Source organism: Pipistrellus kuhlii, unplaced genomic scaffold, assembly GCF_014108245.1.
Source record: "Pipistrellus kuhlii isolate mPipKuh1 unplaced genomic scaffold, mPipKuh1.p scaffold_m20_p_7, whole genome shotgun sequence".
In the NCBI taxonomy this organism is placed as follows: Eukaryota; Metazoa; Chordata; class Mammalia; order Chiroptera; family Vespertilionidae; genus Pipistrellus; species Pipistrellus kuhlii.
The window spans coordinates 6077267-6099473 of NW_023425573.1; the positions used below are offsets into that span (position 1 = coordinate 6077267).

A 22207-nucleotide genomic window follows, 5' to 3' on the forward strand; every position below is an offset into this window, starting at 1 on the left:
GCAAAATGGGATGTAAAACCCATCGCTCCTGGACATCACCGATAGTAACACAAGAAAATGAAACGTGTTGCCTTATATGAGGTTCCCCTCGGTGTCACTCCAGTACCTACTCTGCCAGTCTTTGATATGGAACCTAAAGTTACCAGTGTTTGTATGTCTTCAAAAGGCAAGGCACACCATGTGTTGTTGTTTTAAATGCTTATCATCAGATCAGTTAAAAGTCCTTGGTCAACTTGTTTCTAGTTCAAAACAAACCATGTTTTTAATAAGCACCATACACCAAACTAATACTTTCATTCTCTAAAGCAACTTTCCCAAAATGTTCCCATTTCCTGTCTATCGTGACTGTAACTGCAATGTGTCCAGCTTTCTTTGTCTTCCTATGTGAAAGGACAAGAGAAGTGTGCTATTACAGGAAGCCTGAAAAGAATAGAACTCTCACAACTTTATAAATCCCCCAAATTATCCTTATGCCAAGAAGCCAAGAGGAAATATTCAGGTTATGTTGTTACTATTATTATGTTTAGTAATTCGGACCACTTTTTAAACAACCTATTAAATAAGAAATCCTAAGAATACTTTCTTTTAACATTGTTTGATAGTCAGAACTATGCTAGAAACAGGTATAGAAAAAGCTAGGAAACAGGGATGTCCACCCTGGATATTTTTTTCTTTTCTTTTCTTTCTCTTTCTTTCTTTCTTTTTTTTTAATATATCTTTATTGATGTCAGAGGGGAAGGGCCAGGGAGAGAGAGAAACATCAATGACGGGACAGGATCACTGACCAGCTGCCTCCTGCACACCCCCAACCAGGGATGGAGCCCTCAACTCAGGCACGTGCCCTTGACTGAAACTGAACCAGGGACCCTTCAGTCCACAGGCAGATAGTCTATCCACTGAACGAACCCAGCTAGGGCCACCCTGGCTATTTCTTAGATAGATGTCACTTAAATTGCTGGTTATACTAAAATAGACACTTTACCTCTACAAAAAAAAAAAAAAAAAAAAAATGATCAAGTGCTTCCCTTTCACCCAATTTCTTGGACTGGGTCTAAAATATTTTTTACATTTAAAAAACTCCTTCACTAACCATTCGCCCTTTGGGGATTTAGTCATTATGGACTCATTTACTAATGCTGTCCTGGAAGGAGAAAAACCTAGAATAAGAGCATGTGCAAGTAAGTGCTGTTTAACATATTAACTGCACAGAAGTTGTAAACAAACTTGAAAAACAGCTCCAGGAAAAAAGGCTTAAGGTTAATGGCAGCGGCCTCTTGCCGTCCACAGAGAAGTAAAGACAGAACCTGACATACTGGAAAGGGGAGGATTCCTGATTTAAGTCACATTTCTCTGTAAAATAAGAACAGACTGGATCCAGCTTTTAACTGGCCATTCATAGAATTAACTCACTTTTTTTTTAAATCTCAAAAATTCTGATACTAGGCAACATTAAATTACATAAGAAACAAACAAACAAACAAAAAATCTCACCAGCTCTACAAATGCTTTTTAAGTGAAGAATTTATCAAATGTGGTGCTCAGAGAGTCACAGCCTATGAGACCTCGTTTTCTTAGCGGGACTGCTGGCAAATTGACAACCTATTTTTCACCCTAGCTCCTCATCTATAACCCCGTAATGTCCTTGGCCCTTTGAAATGTGTCTATACTTTTGCTTAAGTGAAAAATAAGTCCATACAACGTTTTAGTCCAGGGACAGCCAATCTGTAGACATCAAAAGCCAAAACGCAAATCCACGGTTTTAACCCTCAGTGACAGACGGCCTGCACAGACGCAGAATGAAAGGCCTTGGCAAACAGTGGCGAATGTGACAAAGTGAAATGCAGCTTATTTGTGGTCCTGTGCTCCAGCCCCGTTCCTTCATGGTCCACTTCAAAATCAGTGTGTCATTTCAGCAGTTCAGACCTAACCCTGTCCAGTGGTCCGGTACCATCAGGAAGTACTTGTCCATTGCTTCACAAAATCTAGTCCTGTACAGCTCTGGAGAGACCACGGTTGGCATTTTACCTAAAATTATGAAAGAGAAAAGGGAAAAGAAAACTGTTACATAAGTTATCAGGCAACTCACTTCAGAAAGGACCCTTTCCCGTAAACTGCCATAAGATGCACACCCCCAGCAGTCTGAGCACAGCATGGGACCGGTCCTTCCTGGCAGGAGCTTCTGTTTTCAAAGACGAGCTCCTGCCTACACAGATGCATAGAGCACAAAGGGGCCAGCAGTGCTCAGAGGCCTTACTATCTCAAGTGTTAATTCAAAAAACCTTATTCAGAGCCTCTACCCTCCCCTTTTCTTTAAACTTTCTATTTTGAGAACCTCTGGCAATTTAACACAAATTAAAACTCAATATTTACTCACCTACAACTCCTTCTATTATTTAATCATTTTGGAAATTATGAGAAAGTCAGAGATAATCACTAATTTTTTGGAAATAAAAAAGTATCCATTTTTAAAATGTTAACTGATGAGGAAGGCACGAGAGAATAGTTTAAAGAGAAAACAACTGCTCACCTTGTCCTCCTAAAATTCCTGTAGATTTCACAACCATCTCAAGCTTTTTGTCCCATGTAAATGTTCGAATATAATCTGTTGCAGAAAGCAAAACCAACAATAAAGTTTTATCAATGAATATAAGCAAAGGACACTAGTAATTATTACTTCTACAATAGTTAACGTTTACTGAGTGCTGACAGAATGTGATGTGTCCACAATATGCCAGGTACTCTCCTAAGGGTTTTCCCCATATTATCCATTTTATCGTCACAACCAAGGCCAAAAAGTCACTTATAAATGAAGGCCTTTTGGTTGTGACGATAAAATGGATAATATGGGGAAAACCCTTAGGAGAGTACCTGGCATATTGTGGACACATCACATACAGTGGTTAGAGAGTATGTCTATGCACCAAAGGGTCGTATGTTCGATTCCCGGTCAAGGTTGTATACCTGAACTGCAGGTTCAATCCAGTCGAGGTGCAGGTGGAAGACAACCAATCGATGTCCCTCTCACATTGACCTATCTCTCTCCACCACCACCCCCACTCCCTCTCTTTCACTCTCTCTAACAATCCATTGAATAAATAACTTTGAGGATTAACAAGAAATAAAAATAAATGATTTTTTGAGTACAGATATTTTGGGGTAAAGATAATAAAAATGGAAATGAGGTACTATTTATATCCTAGAATTCAAAATCTATTATTCTGAAAATTTTAAATTGAACTTGATAGAAACATTCAATAAGCTATTAGTAGACCACGTTCAGTAGAACCTTCAAATTTGACTCTGGTTTCAATCATGAACCGTAAGTGAGGTTCGCTTATTGACTTACCTATAATTCCAACCACCAACTCATTGCTGGTGTCATCTCGCCCAACCAGCAGAGAGTAATCTATAATGAGGTGGCTAGAGAGGAAGTGGGAGTCGCTGCGGATGGAGGCCCTCAGCACCGCTTTGGAATGAGAGCGGATATACAGAGGGTTGTCTCGGACCATCTTCAGAAGGTTCTCATCCAGCAGCACTACATCACAGCTCTCCTTCCCCGTGTCAGTTTTCACATTTCTGTTCCGAAGGGAACCCTTTAAATCAAAAACCTGGCAGAGAGAAAACTCAGTCACGTAAGAGTTGCTACAAATGATTAGTGTCATGTAAGTAAAAAGCCAGAAAGGCTTCTCTGTAGCCACTGCCATTACATACACTTTTACATTTAATTTAAAAGCTTAACCTATGTCATTAAACGCATGCATTATAATTGCATAATACATAAAATACATGTGATAAAATTACATCTTATGAAATTAATACCAAGTACTCAGTTACTGAAATATTTCAAAAACAACTGACCCAATTAATCAACTTTAACATCAATAAGTAACTCTAAAAATACATCACTGGATTGAAAGGCAGTTTAGAAACCCGATGCAAATAGTCTTAGGAAACTTCAAGTTCTTATTCCAAAACTTTATGTGATTACTTATGGCAACAGAGAAGCAGCAGCCCACCCTGAGGAATTTGGGGTGGTGGCAAAGGCCAGGGACCTGGGGGCCAGACCAGTGTGGCCTGAAGCGTACTGGGCAGACCACCGCTGGCAGGTTGCCCCTGGATAGCGGTGATGCAATGCACATCAGTGACATCGGAAGCACGGTTTAGGTCAGCAGCTGTTTTCCTCATGTCACAGCAAGACATTCTCGATGAAGGAAGCAGTGCATCGAGCTGCATTCCAGTGCAAGCTCCATGTCTCATCACAGACTGGAAACAGTTCCAAGACAAGCACCCTGAGGAGTATTTACTGTTCTCGAGTGGAGGCCAACCTGGTTCTAGAAATATCTGTGACTGCCATAAAGTACTTCATTTCTGTGGGCCTCTGTTTCTTCATGTTTAAAATTCAAATGGCAGAAGTACATCTGCCTTCTAATTCTATAATTCTGTGTTTCTTGGACACTGGAGACACTAAATTTTAGGACTAGTCTACAATATTCCTCTTTATTCTTCCCTTATAGGGTTCAACAAACCCAAAGTTAAATTTGACCTAGCAACCGAATTCTAACATGTACTATCCAACAAGATGTTATATTCCGATTCATTATATTCACAAACCATAAAAACAAAGGGTTCCAGGAGCAAAATGCTTTGCATAGTCCAACATCCTTACCTGTGCCATCTTTCTCCCATAGAAAAGGTTTTCCATGACAAGGAGATCTAACTTCTTCTCGGTGTTGTTCTGAGAATTCTTATAACCAATTCTGTAAACTCCAAGAATTTTGGCTAATGCAGTGGGCCTCTAATCAAGAAAAAAAATAAGAGTAAATTCTTATCAAAAAGGATTATTTGTAAATTTAATACCAATATCTGGATTTTTCATGTTATATCCAAATACTATCTTTTCTTAATATGAACTGTCTAAGGGCCTTAAAGAAAACTTGAATCTCAGGATTGAGTAAAGCAGTAATGCCAATGGAAATACTGGATCTTCCCGCGGGATAACCCTCCACAAACGTTCAAATCCACAAGTTTTACTGCGACACTGAATTTCCCGGTGACTGCAACAAACCAGAAAGGGAAAAAGGCTCCCGTGACTCCCCCTTTTTCCAGCCGGGTCACTCCTCAACGACAACGGACAGAGCTGGCCACAGGCTCCTCTTTCTGCCTGCGGAACCCATGGCTTCAAATTTCCGTCTCAGAATTACAAATTACTAAATGCTCAGCTATTTTCATCCAGTCTTGATGTTTTTATAAGTAACTTTTATACTAATTAAATGCAACTTGCTTGAGATCTCTTGGCTCCTCCGTAGCAAGGTAGGAGGAGTCTGAAATCACGGCTCTCCCATCTCTGCAGCACCCCAGAGAGCCAGCATGTCCTGCCCACATCTTAGCGCACAGGAACTCCCATCAGGACTAGCTCTGCGGATGTGAAAGGCACGGACTGAGGTCTGGGATGACTACCTTTTGCTGAACGGCATTTGTGATGTAACTGAAGTAGTGTGGCGCGAAGTCGAGGAAAGACTGCACTTCCAGACGAGGCATTTGCTTCAAAATGAACCTGTCATCTAAAAGGCGGAAATCTCCTGGTTAGTCAATCACCATTATTCACTGGGTGATCTACGATAAATCGTTCCAAAGACCCCAAGTGACTTAACTGCTTCCTGTTTTTAAGAGATGCTTTCTGATGTCACAGAGAAAATCCTCATCAGAACACAGTTCTCAAGTAACTGAAGGGCGGGAAGGGCTTCTTATGTGGTCAAGCAGCCTCTTTGAAAGCACCCCCCCTAAATTCAGAGGTGATCTACTTTTTAATAAAATTTTATAAGTGTTTTCCTTTATTAGCAATCCAATAAGTAATAGTTATAAAAGCTTTTATCAAGCAATCTGACTGAGTTATCAGTGACTTTGCTCAGCGGGCACGGAGAATGGAACGTAAAGTACCAGTGGTCACGCCTCCTGTAACCTTGGTGAGTGAGGACCTTGGCCTTCCCACTCTCAGGTTAAATGTTTCTATTTTTATCTTTCTCTCATCAGTGCTGAAAGATAAAAATCTTTTTTTTATTTTAAGGAATTTCTATTTATTTTTATTTTTAAAGTAAGTTAATTTAATATTTTCCATTACTACTTATCCCTCTATGTCCTTACTAGAGAAAGGGAGAGAGAGAGAAACACCGATGTGAGCAAAACATCAATCGGCTGCTTCCTGCATGCCCCATAACGAAGATCCAGGCCAAAACCTGGGCACGTGGCCTGACCGGGAAGCAAACCAGGGACTTTTCCGAGCACAGGACAATGCCCAACCAACCGAGCAACACAGGCCAGGGCTGAGGTACTCTTGTGGATTTCCTGGAAGTGCTCTGTTATTTGCATTTGGAAAACTCAGGACTAGAGAGAATTTAGTAAGAACTTGATCAATGTTTGTTTTTAATTACACACTCTCTCTATATATATTCTTTTTAATATTTTCTGACACAGCATAAAGTATAAACAGAAACCTGTTTGCCAACTGACATTATCATACTACCTCAGTTCGAGCGCCCATGAGTCACTGAGGGAGGAGGGACCCCCACGGAGTCATAAACGGCAAAGGCTCACCCTCGGTCGCATAGAAGGCGGCCCCCGACTTGCCCCCGCGGGCCTGCCAGGGCGACGAGTGCGAAAGGGATCGGATGAAATCTTCCTCGCTGCTGCCCAGGATCACTTCCCGCATCTTATGGAATTCTCCCGCATAGTAGAGCCGACAATAAAACTTGGCGTTGGCATCGGAAAATTCTATAAACAGAAGCGTTAAAAAAGGCTTTTATGAATCAAAACTCTCTTTCCCTCTTGCCCAATCCCACACCTCCCACCAAACACAGCCACTGAGGTTTCTCCACCAGAGCGTTTGGTCTCACACTTACGGAGCTCCACGTGAGGATTTGTGAGTTGTTTCTTTTGCGTGTCTCCTCCATCTACTTCATCTGAAAGGTTCAATGTCATTAGTCAAGCCAAATTTCAGTTATCGCTTCATTTTGCCTTTTCTTTCTCCCCTGACATAACAATAAAAACTGACCCTCTTTATGCTAGCCAAGTTGCTCTCATACAAGCACTGTATACAATTTTTATTATAAGGCATTACAATAATAGTTTACAATAAAAATGTGTGTACCTTTTACAAGACCAATTCTCAAATTAAAAAAAAAAATAGAGACTTCAGGGTAAAGAATAATTTTGCTTATACATAAGTTATTCCAATAATAGCAATACACTAACTCAGCTCTTACATCAAGATTTTCTAGCCCTAGCTGGTTTGGTTCAATGGATAGAGAGTTAGCCTGCAGAATGAAAGATCCCAGGTTCGATTTTGGCCAAGGGCACATGCCTGGGTTGCAGGATCCATCCCCAGTAGGGGGCGTGAAAGAGGCAGCCAATCAATGATTCTCTCTCATCATTGATATTTCTCTCTCTCTCTCTCCCTCTCCCCTTCCTCTCTAAAATCAATAAAATATATATATATTTTTAATTTTCTATTCAGAGTTTATGACTATGGAACATAAGCAACTAAACTAAGTAAATCAAAACCTAGAGTAAGCATGTTCGGTCTCCCTTTAACACACCTGGAGGCTCGATGCCTTGATTCTCTGTCCCCTCCTTGCCCGTCTGCCCGACCTGGTAGTAAGCGCTATCTGCCCCACGTAAGGTCTCTCTCTTCTGGGAGGAGAGATCGGGGCTTTTCCCTGCCGTCGTCCCTCGGAAGAAGGACAACATTCCAGAAGCCTTTTTGGCTAAAAATAAGAGGCAACGTATTAAGTACTGGTCACTACAGGTGGAAAATTAAAATTTTCAACTCATTTCTTTTTTTGCAGTAACCATTTTCTAAGGATAATAAATATTAGTAATACCAATACTTTCATTTGTATAGATGATTATTCCACAGTTTTTAATGGGTTTGGCAGGGGCGAGGGTAATCAAGCACTCTTATTAACAGAAAGAGAAAAAAAACAATGGTCAGATAGCTACATATCAAAATGTGAGGAATTCTAATAAAATCTTTGAAAAAATTTATTTTCAAGGCAGTCATAATATCTTAAGCAACAAGATTAAGTTAGGGCTGAATTCTTATAGCACTACAATTAAAACTAATTCAACACAACATTACGAGCTCTGAGAATTCAAAGTTGAAGTTAACATCATTATATCCTTTATGTTCTTACATTTTAACACAACAAAATATAAGAGTTTGTTTTTAAAATTTTTCAGAAAGTAGGTAGTATAGGATGGCCAAAAATATTACTAAAGTTTGCTCTACAATTTTATTCTTAGTTTTGAACTTAATATATATGATCTATGAGCTTAGTATATATGATTTTAATCTTGGACATTTACAATCTACAAAATCCTTTTCCAATATTAATCATAAAGTGCTTAGGACGTCAGAAATCAGAATGGCCTCCTTTGTATCTAATCCTACCTTGCTCCCTGCTAACTGAACTTCAATTCAAGGAGGGGAGTTGGGGCAGCCATGTGAACAGCCCCAGGGATGAGGGATTTGTATACGCCTGCACATCACTCTCTCAGTCTGCTTTGCAGGGGTGAAGCAGTCATGGCTAATGAACCTGAAAGGGAGGTCTGCTTTCCTAGTAAAAGGGAACGGCTGCAGCTTACACCTCCCTTCTTTCTGCCTCAAATATAGACATTAAATGCAACATTTCCAACCATGAGTAAAACTTGAGAGAATTGTAGAAAAACTAACTACCCCATGTTGTCATGACAATGCTGATTTGCTGAACCACTGCCATCAACTGCCTACCTGCAGACGTTATTTTAGAAAAATAAACTATCATTTGTTTAAACCACAATCGCCATGAGTTTTCTGTTACTTGTAGTGGATACATTCCTAACTGACAAAAACCCAAGTTCAAATCCCAGTTCTCCACTAGCTGTATAGTAATCTTGAACAAATTGCTTAATTTAATTTAAACTTTCTATTGGGAAAATGGGGATATGGTAAATAACTCTAATTTGGTTATTGTGTGGATTAAAGGAGCTAATACATAAGAAGTTCTTTGCACAATGCAAACAACTCTATAAAACAACCGAGATGTTGCTGTTAGATTTCATAGGTTGCACACTTTAAACTGTAAGCCTAGGTGGGAAGGTAGGTCCTGCCTGCTTTCGCATAGACCTGAGAGTTTCGAGGAGTTCCAAAGTCAATAAACAAGAATCAAAGAATAGCAAAACACGGATAAAGGAGGACATACGAAAAATTCCCAGCCCATATTGTATTTCAAAGACCAGAAGTAATAAGTCCTTGCCACGATTACAAACAAAGCTAATAATAACTCCTTCTCATTTGCAATCTTACTTGGCGGTGGTTCCGCTTCTGCTGTGCGGTTGGTCTGTCCTCCACTGCTCTCGGGTAATCTAATGGGGCTGCTACTCTTTGGTCTGCTGTCTAAAGTACTAAACATAAACGGAAGAAAAGTTGGTTTTACACTAGTCAGACAGAAAATAGCAAGTAGGCGGATTCCTGCATTAATCTATTCCCCACCTACCTCACTCAAAATAGCATAAATCTGATTCATGACTTATATACACACGGGGTAGAATATGGAAAAAGAAGTCTTGAAATGTCTATTGGACTTTAGAAAAAGAAAGCAAAATATTACAACTATAAATATGCGTGGAAAAATACGAGAGCATTAAGTTTTAATAATATTTTGCCCAAGTCCGTCAGAGTTATATTATCATCTATAAGTCAAACAATTATAGAAAATACCAATTTCCCATTCCTCATGCTAGTCATCATAATATATCATTCAAGTAAAATTCTGTCACATTAGTAAAGTTGGAAAACCTATTCCAGTAACAATAAAAATAATGAGCCTGTGACAATTTCTGTCCAGATGTCAGAATTGATTTGAGGGATACTGTTTTAATTATTATGGAAAGTTCACAAATATTTTAAGTTATAAAGACAAACAGTTGGTTACTAATTTCACCAGTTAATATTTTTTAAATGAAAACAAAGAGAATTAAAAATGTTAAAAGTTTAAAACTGCAGTATACATTGAACTTCTATGGCAATCATCTGAAAACAGTATGCAAAGAAACAGCTTAAGATCTTTTGCTACATTTGAATTTTGTCTTATCAATATTAGCTAAAATGTAAGTGTGCATCCTAGAATCGTTCGCATTGGTGAAACTGGAGTGTGAGAATTCAGAAAAGGACGGGACAGCCAGGTTAAAACAGACCCCGCCCGCCGCAGGTCACCTGGCGGTGGGAGAGCCTTCCTCAGCACTGCTCCGCGGGCTCACTTTGGCCAACTCCTCTAAGGCGTTCCGGTATTCTTTACAACTGAGGGCAGAAACAGATTGAGAAATGTTACACATTGAGCCCTCCTTTTAAAATAAATCATATACTTTCACATAAGCTTTGCATTATGAAAACACAATCATTATAAGTATCCCTAATGAAACAATCACACTTAACTAACCAAAGTTATCAAGCAGAAACTTCACAAAGATCAATGTGTTCAGAGAGAATATAAAATACAACCCAACCAGGGTCAATATCCTAAAAAAAAAAAAAAAAAAAAAAAAAAAAAAAGACTGTAAAAGCCTGCATGTTAACACTTACCAAATACTTGTTGGGGCTCAAAGCTGACTTAAAAGTATGAAGCTCCAGGGGTTTAGCGAATGGAGAGGAAAGAAACTTGAGAGTGCTTTTCTAGTTAAAGGTACTGAACTTTACCCAGAAAAATTCTTATGTTGTATTGGCCGAAAAAAGAATCCAACTATTGGATTATAAGTCTGGGACCCCTAATCTAGATGAGAGCAAATGTCAGGGAACAAGAGCTTCTGTAAGACCCATGATAACTGTGGGCACATAAACGGGGTAAGGCATAGGAAAAGTATTTGGAACAAATTAGTGTTTCTCTCTTTCTCCTTCTCTCCCTCATTCTCTTCCCTCTTCCTGCTCTTTCCTCTAAAATCAACAAAAAAATTTTTTTTTAAAGAATCATCCTGTAATTAGTTGGGTAAAGAGTACGTTTTCAGATACAATGAAAATCAGCTACCTCACCCAAAGAGTATAGGACTTCACTTATATAATATTTTATCTTTTGCTCTAGTCTATGTGACAGATATCAACAGTGAGCCAATTAGCCAATACACATAAAACATAAAAATATAGCACGGGTGAAAAAATAGCGAGTAGTACCTGAGAGCAAATGCAATGATGGAGCTGGGCTCCTTCTCACAGACGGCAATGGGCACCCGCTCATGCTCATACATCAAGTAGTGTTTGTCTGGATCGCTGTTCAGGGTTTTCAGATACATAGGTAAGAATAAAATTAGTAAAAAATCAAAGACACAATTAACACATTGCAAGTAAATCTCAGGACAATCTTAACTACACACCGCATGATTACAAGAATATAATTAAGTAAAGCCAAAATGTATACAAAACTTGTATCAAAGATCCAAAGGAGGGGAGGGGGAAGGGCGGGGAATGAAAAATAGAGCCACGACTGTGAGTGCCCTGGAGAGAAGTTTAATAAATAGATAATTCAGTTAAGGAAGAGTCCTTATCAAGCAGCGTCTGACAACCAAACAGGTCAATGAGCAGAAGAAAAACAAACTCTCACAGCCAGTCTATATATTTTACCAGTGAGCAAGCCCAGTACAAACACGGTCACATTGACACATCATGGGCCATTGTAACTCCTCACCCGTTAGAAAAAAACTGTGTCCAAGTAACTTAATGGATCAATAATATCATCCTTGTATATAATAGGCAGTATGTTTTTAGAATTATGAGATGTAGCAATATATCTTAAAATATATAAACAATTACTTTCAGAACCAGTAATTTTAAGCATTAAGCAACATTAGTTAATCCTTTTTCATCTACTCATCTATTATATAACAACCAGAGGCCCAGTGCATATTCGTGCACTTGGGGGGCAGGATCCTCAACCTGTCTGGTGCCCTTTTGCAGTTCGGGAGCCCTTGGGGGATGTCCAACTGATGGCTTAGGCCAGGCAGTTGGACTTCTCAGTGCTGCAGGAGAGGCTGCCACCACAGCCACTGTGCTCCCAGCCATCAGCCCCGCTTCTGACTAAGCTGCGCTACCCCTGTGGGAGTGTGCTGACCACCAGGGGGCAGCTCTTGCGTTGAACATCTTCCCCCTGGTGGTCAAAGAGTGTCATAGTGACCGGTCCTTCTGCCATTCGGTTTATTTGCACATTAACCTTTCATTATATAGGATTATTATATAGAAGATGTTGTACAAATTACATTATACTAAAAGACATTCCTTTTACTATGACAAAATGTATTTGAGGATTGAGAAATACAGATATACAGTTAAGTAAGCACATTTAAATATAGAGAGAGTAAATCTAGGTAGATTTTTAGTGAAGTAACAACAAAACCATTCAACAGCCACCGAACTTTATAATACTCACAAAGGAAACGGAATGGGGTTATAGCTGTTTCCTGGAAGCAAATTTGCAAAGATGGCTTTCATGGTTGATTTTTCCTTCACCTGGCTGTCTGTGGATCCCAGCAAATGTCCATCAAACACGTCTAGAATGAAAAATATTCTACTTATATGTTAATATTTAAAAGAGTTTTTTTAAAAAAGTATAAAGCATCAATTTCATTTCCTTTTTGGAACTCAGACATATGCACACGATAATTACCAATTATCTGATCTGGAATAACAATTATTATTTATGAATCAGAAAGCACCAATGAAACATACACAGCACTGACTCAAGGGGTTCACTTTTTTATACTTTAACATTTTGGAAATTGAGATCCACCTACAAGCGATGGCAGAGGCCAGGCAGCAGTCAAGATGGAGTTACTGCCTGAGCATGAACTCAGCTCTTCATGTTGCCACTTCAACTCAATTCTGTGCACTGTGGCTATTACACATGAGTTTAATTCAACTAAAAAATTATTTTTTAAAGTATGCACTACAAGTAAGTAGTTGCTGCTTAAACAGAAAGCGAGGAAAGAGAGAACCAGTGCATAAATTTGCTATTAGTGAAATACCTATTTGTTGTTGGAGAAATGGCTGCAATTTTTCTTATTTTCTTATAAGGCAACAATCACATGCTTTATGGGACTTAAAAAGTAATATCCCCAGAAGGTAGATAAAGCTGAATAATATTTGGTTATTGAGATATTTACACGTCAAACAGAGAAGTGAAGTGGTGGCATGGTAAAAAGATGTATCTAAAGGAGCACATTCAATAGTATTATATAAAATGCGAAAATTCTAAGGGATAAGAGAACATGTGTCAAAGCATTCAGAGTGCTTCCCTCTTTGGGACGAAGTGCAGGGAAAGTGACTGGAGCCATACCTTCGGAAACGCTGGCCGAGTCCGGTTCTGGTGGCCCTGCCCCCGTGGGCTCCGGCAGCACCTCGGGGGGAGTAGGCAGCTGCAAGTGGGCAGAGCTGGTGGAGCCCTGGCTGGACAGGTTGCTCAGGAAGCGGTCCTCTGCAGAAAAGCACAGTTCAATGAGTCGTGTAAAAGCATGAAGTCCATTCCTACCTGAGAACAATGCTTTTAAAAAGCCAGCTTGCAGTTTTACTTCAAAAACCAAAGTATTTTAGCTTCCTAAAAATTATTTAGGCCTTTTTTGTGCATACTTTAGATATCGGTCCAAAAATTCAGACAGACTGTATGACTTGACTATGGTCAGATCTTAACCAAGTCAGACTCCTACCAATATTCTCTGCAATAGACCATAATGCAAAGTTATGTTTATTAGTTCAATTTAATAGGGAATGAAATTATGACAATATTGGAAAAAATTATATACCACATTCTAAGGGGGGAAAATTCACTTAATTATAATAGAAAAATGCCAAGAACTATATGAGCTGAGCTCTTGTTCTACAAAGATGGTCTACGTAAGAACCTACACATTTGCTAAGATGACACCAAGTTATTCAATGAATATTGTGACAGACAGCTAAAATCTAGAAAAACCTTAGTGACATAAAAACCTAATTAAACTTTGTAAGACTTCTGCACTGAAACCTGGGGGCTGACTCTGGAACTAGCAAAGCAGACATTCAGTCTCCTTCTTCCTCCTGTTCTTCCCCTAACAGCAGCCTTCTCTATTTAATGTTTATTTTGATCTCCTAATTTCTCTCCTTGAAATATACTTTATAATAATCTTAAACTAATAAAAGCTACAAATGCTCTACAGCAACAGAAAAAAAATCTATGAACAATTAAACCAGAGTAATAGTAAAAATTAGCAGTAAAAAACAACCACCAGACTAATAATGATAACGTCTTTAAATATAATGGCAGGTGATCACTAAGCTGAAGGCCAACCTTTTTCTCCATTCGGAAGCCCTGGAGAAACATTCCGTGGAGGGGCATCCACCGTACTTATCTGCAGAGAAGAAAACACTTGGTTCTTAAGGGACCACTAAAATCACATTTTAAAAACATTTAACCAAATGAATTTTAAACTTTCGGGGTCATGACCCCTTCAACTCTAAAGAATTATTAAGACACTCAGCTTTTATGTTGTAAGTTATGTCTTCTAATTTTACCTTATTAGAAATTAAAACTGAAAGTCTGAGGATATGCATTTATTAATTCATTTAAAAATAACAAACCCATATGTATTAACATAAATAACATAAAAATAGCTTTTCAAAAAGCTGGCAATAGAGGCATAGTTTTTCACTTTCACAAATACCTGAATATCGAGCTTAATAGCTCAACAGGTGAAACACAGAAGCCAGAGATGAATGTCGCCCTTGTCTTCTGTCTGAAGAGAAACTTTTCCCTTCTCACTTGCATATATACCCACATCTGCACTCCTTCTTTTCTTCCAACCTACTGTAGGTCAGCACTTCCCTCACTGCCTCATCTGAGTCTTTCTTTGCTCCTGGAATGTCTTCTCTCCCTCTGCATTCTCACCTTCTCCACTGCATGCAAACATGCTATTATGTGTATCATAAATCAAAATCTGTCCATAACTCTTGGTTTCTCTCCAGCTACAAGGCCATCTTTCCTCTTCCATCGCTCATTCTTTAAAAGCTTCATGTTCATTCTGTCAACCAATGGTTGTTGGCATCAATTCAATGCCAAAAGGAATCCCTCATTTGGGGTTTGGTGAAGAAGGAAACTTTATTCAGTGCAACACAGCTCAACTGTGATACAGCACAGCTGAAACCAGCATGGCTATAGAACAGCGCTGGGGTGAGGCAGCCCTGGGGCCTGGCCCCTCTCCAGCTAGACAGCTCTGCTCTGTTCTGTCTCGTGAGACATCTTTGGTGTTTTGACTCAACCAGGGAGATGCAGTCTTCGGCGGGAAGGGAAAGTGTGCTCCAAATGATACTTTCTTACCTTGCTTTCTTCCCCCTGTCTCAGTCTTCCAGGACTTGGAGGAACTGAAGGCCGCTTTCTACCCTTTTCCTGCTGGAAAAGATCTTGCAACCTAGTTAAAGGAAAAGAAGAAAACAAAGAAAATGGTTTTGTTTCTGATATCCTCAATAACGTTTACAAATTATCTCCTTACAGCTTCAAAAACACAATAATTAGATTTTCCTGTTTCGACTGCAAGCGTTTTAAGAAGTTTTTGTTTTATTTCTAGTCAACTAATCAGGAGCTGTTACTGATTGGACTATAGATATAAAGGAACAGCAAATTATTATAAGAAACAGCATAGCATAGCATTAAAAACATGGGCTTTAGAGACCAATAAATCTAACAATTAGCACCTATATAACTTGAGCACACCCTTTGGTCTCTGAGAGCCATGGTTTGCTCCTCTGTAAAGTGGAAATGGTATATACATTGTAGGGATCACAAGACCAAATAAAGAGTGAAAGTCCATCTAGTGTTTATTTAGTGCCTTGAATAACCCAACTGCTCAATAAATGAATGTTATACTCATCTAACTGGACATATAAATAAGCACTAAAGGGAATATTTCCCAAAATAAATATTTCAATACCGGAATACGATATACAATGATTCAGATGAGATTCAATAAGCCCACACACTATAAGTATTTGAAACAACATTAAAGGCTGCTCTCATTTTTGTTTTCCTTTTTAATTTTCACAAACTACCTAAAGATTAGCATATATGTTTTTTAAAATATGGACAAATATGGGGGTAATAGTGGTGACAGAAAATAAGAGCTTCAACAAACGGAAAGTAAAATAAAACATCCATAATTAACCAAGACACTTAAATTGAAGTAACAGTGAAGACGCACTGGATGCCCAGTCCCACCTGCTATTCCAGGCCTGGAGCACCTCGCAGAGGCTCTGCTTCTTGGCGATGAGGGACTCGAAGACCGACTGCAGCTGCTGAGGGGCATCCGCAGAGGGAGACATGAGCCTCGCCTGCACCTTCTCAATCCAGTTCTTGAACTCGCCTTCTTCCATCTACGAGAAACAGAAGCAATGCCAGCCCAGCCATCTGAAACACACCCCCAAACACATCTTCCAATGGGCTAATAGTTAACTTTGGGGTTTCTGTCCAAGAAATGAATTACCTCTTTCTGTGCAAATATATCTTCCATTTTTTCCTCTCTTGTTTTGCTAAATGTGTCAGTTTTCAAAGATGCAAGTCTTTCATCGATGGCAAGATATACCTGTGAAACTCTAACAATAGAAAAAATGGCAAACACTAGAGAAGTGGATTCAACTTTTCTAATCTCACAAAAATAGAAAAAAGACGTCACACACAAAACTTTTCATGTTTTATCTAAGTAAGAATCATATACCATTTTGCAGAACAAAAAAGACCTGAAAAGATGGACATCAAAATTTTAACAGTTGTTATGTCTAAAAGGGCTTGTCTTCTTTTTAAATACTTTTCTTTTATATACTGTCTACATTTTAAGTTTTTATACCAAGCACATTTAACATACAATTAAAAAATGCCATTATTTGTTTTCAAAGAAAGCTAAATGAATAAACTTGATCTTTAAAATATCTGTAGATTATAGGCAGTTGTGGACACACAAAAAAGATCAAAGGCTCTAAAACTTACTTTTGAAAAAAGTCCTTCAAGTCCTGCAGAAGGGAGACTTTTAACGGGGCCTGGCGCTTAATGAACACTTTGGGGAGAGGAACGCACACTTCCAGAAGCCTGATGGGGGAATAGCTGAGAGAAGAAAATGCAACAGTAGAAAAGTGAATAATACGTTAATATTCTGAGTAAAGGCATATCATGATGGTCCAGTCCTATGAGGCATAGGAGAGAACAAAGTTTCAAGAAAATGGTGTTTTAAAACAATCATAAAAATATTGAAGACCATTTTCAGCCATTATAAATATTCTCCCCAATTGTGGAAGCATTTGGTTTTGTGTTCTCACAGCATCTTGATGCCATATTTTATTCCCGAGGCCACCCTCCTGTGATTTAAAAACAAAATGACTGGGAGGAGACATCCTTCGTACCGGTGGCTTAGACACAGGTAGTCTTTCCATCTAGTAAAAGCTATATCCCATCTAGGCCCTAGTTCATGGCCAGAAGGACTTGCTTAAAAAAGTAAATAAGGTAAAAAGTAAATAAACAAATACTTCCTACTATGTGTCAAGTGTTGTTTTAGGTGCTGAAGATAAAGCATTAAGAAGGGCCAAAACTCCAGCCCTTGGAATTTAGATTTGAGTACTAAATGAGACAAATAAATACTTGAAATATGTATACATCAGATGGTAAGTGCTACGGAAAAAATAAAGCAGGAAATGCCAAAGGCGAGAAGGGTCAGGGCAGGTGAGATCTGAACTAAGACATGCCGGAGAAAGGGAAAGCAGGCAGGTAGCTAGGGAGCAGGAGGTATAATACAAAGAGAGAAGAGCAAGTGCAAGGCTCCCAGGCAGGTCTGACTACAGCCAGGTGAGCAGGGAGAGCAGTAGGACAGATCAGAGAGGTACTGGACAGCCAGCGCACATAGGAGCTTACGGGTCCATAATAGACGCTGGTTTTCACTCAGGGTGAAATAGACACCCATTAGTGGGTGTGCTCTGAGCTGATTTTCATTTAATAGGATCATTCAGACTAGCTCATATCATTACTCCACCGAGTGCTAGCTTTATAAGTGAGCTAATACAATACAACTGAGGGTAATAACTATCTCTTAGGTTAAGGAGTAAACGGAATAATAGAACTTGCAGCTGAGCGCAAGAGTATGGCCCTCTGCACTTGCAAAGGTGGGGAACACATGCCACCAATTCACTCAATCTAGTACTAGTGGAAATGTTACAAGCCTTCCAGGGAATACGTGAGTGCAGAGAAGGTTGCTGTGACTTCTTACCTGAAAGATGCCACCATCTGGTTATAGGAGAAATACTGGTGATAATCATGGTGGATGGAGTGGCCGCATGGCTCAGCATTGGCTCTACGAGTGTACTGGTGCCCATAAAACCTAAGCTCAAGGTATTTTGCAAATGACATGGACCAGGACTCATTGGAAAGAGCAACAACTGGTGTTACCTGAAATTTAGCATAAATCTTTGTTATCTAATCACATATTAAGAATCTTTTTTACACATATGTATTTTCTTTTCTTAATACAAATCTAGCACATTCTGACTACAGAAACTTGGAAAAAGAAGTGTTAAAAGGTGGGTGGAGTTAGGGATGACTGGGAAGAGCAGCATCACCAATAACCCAACCACCAACATCAATATAAAAATTATTTCCTGTAGTTTCATAATCTTTTTTTTTTTTTTTTTTACTTAGCAATGGGTCATAAGTATATTCCCACATCAAATACTCCTTTACAACTTGGTTTTTAATATATTATCCATTATATGGATTTATTAACCAATCCTTAATGATGGGCATTTAAGTCATTTACAAGTTGTTCTTTATTTTGATGAGGCTCTAATAAACTTCCTTTCATTGATGTTTCTTTCTCTCTGTCCCTCTCCCTTCCTTTCGGAAATCAACATACATATATATATATATATAAAAGAAAGTAGTAATTGGTAGTTCAAAGAACAAGGGCAATTACACAGTCTTTGCCACATTTTGCCAGACTGTTTTCCAAAACAGGACTAGTAGTTTACACAACCTCGAACAGGATCCGAGTACCAATTCCCCACTCTTACCAATCCCAGGAATTACAAACCTTTGAAATGTGATTTCTTAAGAACAAAAATAGAAACACTCTTCACTGGTTTTTACTTATACTTCTTTGACTACTAGTACACAAAATTTATTTTCACAAACTACTGGCCATTTGTATTAAGTTGCTTTGTCATGCCTTTTGCCCATTTTTAAGTAAGTCTGTGGCTGGCTGGTGTGGCTCAGTGATTGAGCTTGGACCTATGACCAGGAGGTCATAGTTCAGTTCCTCGTCAATGCAACTGCGAGGGTTGTGGGCTCTATCCCCAGTAGGGGGTATGCGGGAGGCAGCTGATCAATGATTCTCTCTCATCACTGATGTTTCTCTCTCTCTCTCCCTCTCCCGTCCTCTCTGAAATTAATAAAAAATACATATATTTTTTTTAAAGGTAAGACTGAATATTGCAAGGAATGATATGGCTGTCTGCTTGCTACTGGGGAAAGAACTAACCAATTCCGCCCTCCTCAACCACTGACATCAGTGTAGATCACACTGTCAATTTACCAGGAATTCCCACATGTGCCTTCCAAAGCACACTACAAAATAAGCCAATAAAGATACTAATGAAGTTAAATTTGCAAATAATTTGATTGAAAGTATATGCAAATAATTTGCACATGCAAATAATTTGATTGAAAGTATATATTAAAACCGATACTGACACCAAATACTTCTTCTGGAGTTACAAAATACACACACACACCCCGAAGGAAAAAGACATGTTGTTCTTTTCTTAAGAATGTACATAAAAAACCAGCAGAGATGAATTTAAACATGGCCTCATCTGTAGTAGAAATGTAGCTATAAGCTCAAAACAAACATCCCAGCATACAATCACCAGTCTGTCTCCTCCTCTAGAGAACAAGGAGTCCTTGTACTTTGCTCTTTTTCATTCCTAGGGCCTAGTATAGTATCAGGAACATAGATAGTACCAAATGAGTGTTTGCTGAATGAATAAACAAACATAACTGAGAACTGTCTAGACATCATCTCCATATATTTTACTAGACAAGGTACCTATGTTTTTCATAATGACCGATAAATTCTAAAATAAAATCTTTAAGAAACAAACATGAAATGGAACATACAGAACTAGAAGGTAAATAAATTCGAGCCCAATGACAAATAACACATTCAAAATAACAGACCTCCTTCCCTCACAGAGAAGAACTATACAATAAAGAAATAAATATCCTATGGAATATAGCCACAGGGCGCATTTACCTGTTTGCAGACCCTGCACCAGGAATAGGTGAGAATTGTATGCTGGTATCCAGGCACCGGGGCATCCAGCTCCTTCAGGATGATCTGCACACAGCCCTGGCCATGCACAAAGCGCCGGATGTGATGCGCCATGGGGGTGTCACAGAACATGCTCGGGCACTGGTAAGAAGGCCTGTGACAAGGAGGAAAGTCCTCACAGTAACCATAAAGCTGAAAAGCAGTGTGTCATGAATAAATACAGTCTAATCCACTGTCGACAAAGTGCAGTGTCCTCTCTCAAGTAAGAATGACTGCTGGACGGTCTGCGGGGCCCCACTTGGGGCCGACAGCCGATCATCCTGCCTTCAAGTATAATCCACTTGGTAACACCTTTTATTTGCTGAGCATTCCTAAAACTCCTATTTCTGCAGCCTGTTATTCCCTACAAAGGGGGCTGGTAAAGATCAAATTACTTGCTGTTTGAAATATAAATAGCAGGTGATAGCACTAAGGCTTGACAATGAGATCCTATGCTTCTTTTGCTTCTCACTGGAATCACTGTAAAAACACAAAACCTAAAAAAAAGCCATAGGACTGGCAGGACAATTAGATGGACAAAGACTTGGGGAATGAACTGGATAAGATACTCTGGAGAGTGTATGAAATAGACTACTTCTTTGCATGTGGCATGAAAGTGAAGGCCACACAAGAATAAACTCATGTTTATGTTCTAGGTTGAAATTCCGGGCATCAAAAGAGCACAAGTGGAACATAAAGAGAAAGTATATTCTTACCTGAAACAGTATCTCTCTAAAAATATTCCCAATGTAAGATCATTCTTTCCATAAAACTCCATTGTTACAATCCTAAAAAAGAGATCACTTCTTAATAATGTTTCATGAGGCTTACCACACAGCAAAGATTTCATGAGACACAGACTGACTATCTACTAGATGAGCTTATGATATAGAATAATGCAGGTAGTGTTCTCTTGTTACAGAACAGGTTTTGCTTCAGCTGATAAAACGAGTTTGGACTAGCTACACTTCAGCATCTTATCCACGCCCAGTCCATTAGTATCTTATGAAACTATTTAATCGAGATAATTATAATATTAAATGAGTACACATCTCTTTTCCAAAGCCTTAAGCCCTGTCAACACAAAATGGGACTCCTGTCTCCTGCTCTCTAGTCCACACCTCACTGAGCTTGGTGAACCGCAGCTCAAATTCTTCCAGGAGAGCCAATTCCTCACTTTAATGCTAACTTATAAATGCCCACAAACAAGAGTTTAGCTGACCAGTGTTGAAGCCCCCATCTCATTCAAGTCTTGACCTAAGGAGTCAGTCCAGACACCTGGAGAGAGCATTCTCTGGGCTCCCTCAGCCCGTCCCTGCTAATACTAGAAGAATCCCTGGTCTCACTGACAGACATCCAAAGTGAAAACATGAGACACACTTTGTCATAGAAACAGTGCTCCAAAAACAAGCAGTTACGTGCCACGGTGCTTTAAAACTAAAGATAGCTATGTAATAACTAGGCTTTGGGGTTATCATTTCAAACAAATCATTTATGTATAAATATAAACATACTAGAGACCCGGTGCATGAAATGCCTGCACTGGTGGGGGTGGGGGGACGGGACAGGGAGGTCCCTCAGCCTGGACTGTGCCCTCTTGCAGTCCAGGAGCCCTCAAGGGATGCAGCGAAGGCGGGAGAGGCTCCTGCCACTGCCACTGCACTCGCCAGCCAAGAGCCTGGCTTCTGGCTGAGCAGTGCTCCCTGTGGAATCAGACCGAAACCAGCTCTCCCACATCCCTTGAGAGGTCCCAGGTTGCAAGAGGGCACAGGCCAGGCCAAAGGACCCCACTGGTACAAGGTCGGGGCTAGGGAGAGAC

At 39.4% G+C, this 22207-nt stretch overlaps 1 protein-coding gene across 14 annotated transcripts in view; it reads right to left on the minus strand.

The window, feature by feature from the left end:
• Positions 1-781: 781 nt before the first annotated feature.
• PIKFYVE (phosphoinositide kinase, FYVE-type zinc finger containing) overlaps positions 782-22207 on the minus strand; it is a 62514-nt gene continuing 41088 nt past the window's right edge. For 10 of the 14 annotated variants that reach the window (XM_045575562.1, XM_036422427.2, XM_036422428.2 and 7 more), the window contains 21 exons: positions 21105-21176; positions 20332-20503; positions 18292-18470; positions 17025-17138; positions 16525-16633; positions 16260-16414; positions 15366-15456; positions 14340-14400; positions 13353-13490; positions 12447-12567; positions 11198-11293; positions 10250-10333; positions 9341-9438; positions 7593-7760; positions 6897-6956; positions 6592-6768; positions 5458-5561; positions 4667-4795; positions 3347-3608; positions 2528-2602; positions 782-2025 (listed from right to left, as the gene is read on the minus strand). In XM_045575562.1, coding sequence (XP_045431518.1) covers positions 1910-2025; positions 2528-2602; positions 3347-3608; positions 4667-4795; positions 5458-5561; positions 6592-6768; positions 6897-6956; positions 7593-7760; positions 9341-9438; positions 10250-10333; positions 11198-11293; positions 12447-12567; positions 13353-13490; positions 14340-14400; positions 15366-15456; positions 16260-16414; positions 16525-16633; positions 17025-17138; positions 18292-18470; positions 20332-20503; positions 21105-21176 — 2581 coding nt within the window. In that variant the 3' untranslated portion in view covers positions 782-1909. Of the gene's footprint in view, positions 2026-2527; positions 2603-3346; positions 3609-4666; positions 4796-4825; positions 5383-5457; positions 5562-6591; positions 6769-6896; positions 6957-7592; positions 7761-9340; positions 9439-10249; positions 10334-11197; positions 11294-12446; positions 12568-13352; positions 13491-14339; positions 14401-15365; positions 15457-16259; positions 16415-16524; positions 16634-17024; positions 17139-18291; positions 18471-20331; positions 20504-21104; positions 21177-22207 lie in introns of those variants that run through there. The other 4 variants (XM_045575556.1, XM_045575560.1, XM_045575558.1 and 1 more) reach the window with 4 other exon arrangements.